Source organism: Alosa pseudoharengus, unplaced genomic scaffold, assembly GCF_046254945.1.
Source record: "Alosa pseudoharengus isolate Yale_2024_CS ecotype anadromous, Long Island Sound unplaced genomic scaffold, YU_APseudo_1.1 YU_APseudo_1.1_scf_4, whole genome shotgun sequence".
Lineage (NCBI taxonomy): Eukaryota > Metazoa > Chordata > Actinopteri > Clupeiformes > Clupeidae > Alosa > Alosa pseudoharengus.
Genome location: NW_027468774.1, coordinates 775,001 through 778,798, shown reverse-complemented (window position 1 = coordinate 778,798; position 3,798 = coordinate 775,001). Strand labels below are relative to the sequence as shown.

Genomic DNA, 3,798 nt, shown 5'->3' with positions numbered 1-3,798 from the left:
TGCTGTTGATGGGCAAAAGTCCGCACAATGTCCGCCTCCTTGTTGTCCCTGTTAAGGTTGCCATGGCCGTGGACACCTCAACAGACACACGCAAGGAGGCATCGGGGGGCGGGGGGGCATTCAGTAGAGGGACAGCTGCAGGGAGGAAGCGTCCTCTGAACCTGCTGCTTTGGGTGCAGAATCAGACAGGCTTTAGCAGTGCAGTTTGGATCAGACAGGCTTTAGCAGTGCAGTTTGGATCCGACAGGCTTTAGCAGTGCAGTTTGGATCCGACAGGCTTTAGCAGTGCAGTTTGGATCCGACAGGCTATAGCAGTGCAGTTTGCTTTAGCAGTGCAGCGTTATTTCCAATTTTTACACAAACAAAACATTTGCTTCTTTCCCCCTCCAATGGAGCCCAGTTTTATGATCGTGAACTCCTACACCAGCACCTGTTCCACTCCTACACCTACACCTGTTCTACACCTACACCTGTTCTACACCTACACCTGTTCCACTCCTACACCTGTTCTACACCTACACCTGTTCCACTCCTACACCTACACCTGTTCTACACCTACACCTGTTCCACTCCTACACCTGTTCTACACCTACACCTACACCTGTTCCACTCCTACACCTGTTCTATACCTACACCTGTTCTACACCTACACCTGTTCCACTCCTACACCTGTTCTACACCTACACCTGTTCCACTCCTACACCTGTTCTATACCTACACCTGTTCTACACCTACACCTGTTCCACTCCTACACCTGTTCCACTCCTACACCTGTTCTATACCTACACCTACACCTGTTCCACTCCTACACCTGTTCTATACCTACACCTGTTCTACACCTACACCTGTTCTACACCTACACCTGTTCCACTCCTACACCTACACCTGTTCTACACCTGTTCCACTCCTACACCTGTTCCACTCCTACACCTGTTCTACACCAGCACCTGCACCTGTTCCACACCTGTTCCACACCTACACCTGTTACACTCCTACACCTGTTCTACTGTAACCCACTGCACTGTAAATGCACTTGAGGACAGATCAGGTTATCACACATCATACAACATTGTTTATCCAGTCACTTAGGGGTGTGTGTGTGTGTGTGTGTGTGTGTGTGTGTGTGTGTGTCTGTGTGTGTGGAGCCTTCCACTGCTGTGTGTGTGTGTGGAGGTGTGTGTGTGTGTGTGTGTGTGTGTGTGTGTGTGTGTGTGGAGCCTTCCACTGCTGTGTGTGTGTGTGTGTGTGGAGCCTTCCACTGCTGTGTGTGTGTGTGTGTGTGTGTGTGTGTGTGTGTGTGTGTGTGTATGGAGCCTTCCACTGCTGTGTGTGTTTATTCTCCTCTCTCTGATTTCTCCATGTGGAGACTCCACTTCCACAGTGCAACACAACATAAATCAACAGAGCTGCTGATTCCCACTAACGGTCTGGATGTCCACTGACTACAGACTGATCCAGACTGACTCCAGACCGACTCTGGAATGGGCACAAACACATTCAGACTGACTCCAGATTGATCCAGTCTGACTCCAGATTGATTCAGATCAAATCTGGAATGGGCACAAACACACTCAGACTGAATCCAGATCACTACATGATGACGCAGCTTTTGGCTCGATCCTTCCTGACCTTAGGGGCGGGGTCTATGATGTGAGTGGGCGGTGGCTGATGGGAGATGCGCTTGAGGATTGGCTGCGGGCCGGCCCGTGGGATTGGTGGTCTGCCGTGATTGATGGACACTACGGTGGCAACGTGGAAGACGTCACGGACTGTGTTCTCTGAGTAGCGAGACGTGCACTCGGCATACGCCACCGCGCCAATCTGACGTGCCAGTGATGTGCCCTGAGAGAGAGAGGGAGAGAGGGAGGGAGGGAGGGAGAGGGAGAGGGGGAGAGGGAGGGAGGGAGGGAGAGAGGGAGAGAGAGGGAGAGAGGGAGGGAGGGAGGGAGGGAGGGAGAGGGAGAGGGGGAGAGGGAGGGAGGGAGAGAAAGAGGGTGAGGGAGGGGGAGGGAGGGAGAGAGAAAGAGGGGTAAATAAACATATCCAGGTGCCATGGTACATCATTCAAAACCTTCATTCATACAACTCTCTAGGCCCAAACATTAAAACTTCATTCATACAACTCTCTAAACATTAAAACCTTCATTCATACAACTCTCTAGGCCCAAACATTAAAACTTCATTCATACAACTCTCTAAACATTAAAACCTTCATTCATACAACTCTCTAGGCCCAAACATTAAAACTTCATTCATACAACTCTCTAAACATTAAAACCTTCATTCATACAACTCTCTAAACATCAAAACCTTCATTCATACAACTCAACTCTCTCGGCCTAAACATGTTCTCCAGGCCCTGCTCCAGAGCAGAAACAAGCTAGGGTCTATTTATGGATGATAACAAGTTCAAACTTGAGATGTGATTGATGTGTGTGTGTGTGCATGTGTGTGGTGTTACCTGCTCGTATGTTACTGGACTGAGTCTTGTCTTGGCCAGCTCTGTGTGTGTGTGTGTGTGGGAGGTTATGAAGGTGTGAGTGTGTGTGTGAAGGTGTGTGTGTGTGTGTGGTGTTACCTGCTCGTATGTTACTGGACTGAGTCTTGTCTTGGCCAGCTCTGTGAGGGTGTGAAGGTCGCTTCTCTTGTCCAGTTTGCAGCCCACTAACACCAGCTGTGCTGCAGGACAGAACTCCTGCGTCTCACACAGCCACTGGGGGACAAGCACAGTTATCCGTGTGTGTGTCTACAGTGTAGTACGGTAGGTAGTGTGTGTGTGTGTGTAGGTAGGTAGGTAGTGTGTGTGTGTGTGTACCAGACAGGGGGGACTTGAGTCACAATTTTTAGGACTTGACACTTGATGCTTGATCAACATGTATAAAAGACTCGACTTGACTTTGACTTGCTATTCATGACTTGAGACTTGACTTAGACTTGAGACAAATGACTTGACTTTTTATTTTTTCATAGATATTAACTTTACGAGTTTAGAAAATCTGCTTAGGTGCTGTTGCATGCGTCACGTAAGCGAACCTGTCATTGTCGCGACAGACCAACAGCAAGTGCCAGATCAAATGAGTCAGACTGAGGTAGGCTAACTTGCAAATATGGAAGGATACACAGATGATATATCTGACAACTCAAAGGAGAAATGAACAGCAGTCTGCAAGTGCGCAAATTAGTGACATAACCACCACCACGTCGATTTTCATCCGTCAGAAGTTAGTCGTATTAGAAACCTAATGTCAAATTTGAGGCATGTTAAGAGTTGGCTTTGAATCTATTAGGCTTTTCAGTTAACACGATATTAGGTTAAAATGTGTGAAATGGCAAAGTGACACATTTTCTTGTCTAAGTTTAATCTTGATATGCTAGTGAAAATGTTGCCAATATAACCTAAAGTAAGCGCCTCTCTTTCTCCCTCCCTCTTAAACACGTCCCTGTTCCATACGCTACAGCCTAGTAGTAACAGTCAGTAGTAGGCCTGGCTAACAGCCAGCAATCAGCATAGAAAGGTACCTTACTTCACATGTTAGGCTTATGTATAATATGATACAGCATTGACGGTCCAAAACCCAACTAAAATCCATTACGCCGTCGCGCTGGTCAAAGTTTGGCAGTGACGTCGGCGGCAGCGTTTGATTCATTGATTAGTTCACTTTTTCAACATTATTGGGTCCCTGGAGATGACCGGTATAACTTGAACTCTTTGAATATATTTTCATGATTTGATGTAGCTTACCTAATATTTGAGGCATATTGAAACATCCAGCAGTTCATAACTAGCTTACTGTAGCT

General features: G+C 47.4%; 1 protein-coding gene across 1 annotated transcript in view; it reads right to left on the bottom strand.

Annotated features, from left to right (window-relative positions):
• Positions 1 to 1,590: 1,590 nt before the first annotated feature.
• Positions 1,591 to 3,798, bottom strand: part of LOC143102383 (rho-related GTP-binding protein RhoN-like) — a 10,702-nt gene continuing 8,494 nt past the window's right edge. Inside the window, exons 4-5 of the mRNA XM_076265928.1 lie at positions 2,579 to 2,713; positions 1,591 to 1,842 (exon numbers count right to left, since the gene is read on the bottom strand). Coding sequence (XP_076122043.1) covers positions 1,591 to 1,842; positions 2,579 to 2,713 — 387 coding nt within the window. The remainder of the gene's footprint in view (positions 1,843 to 2,578; positions 2,714 to 3,798) is intronic.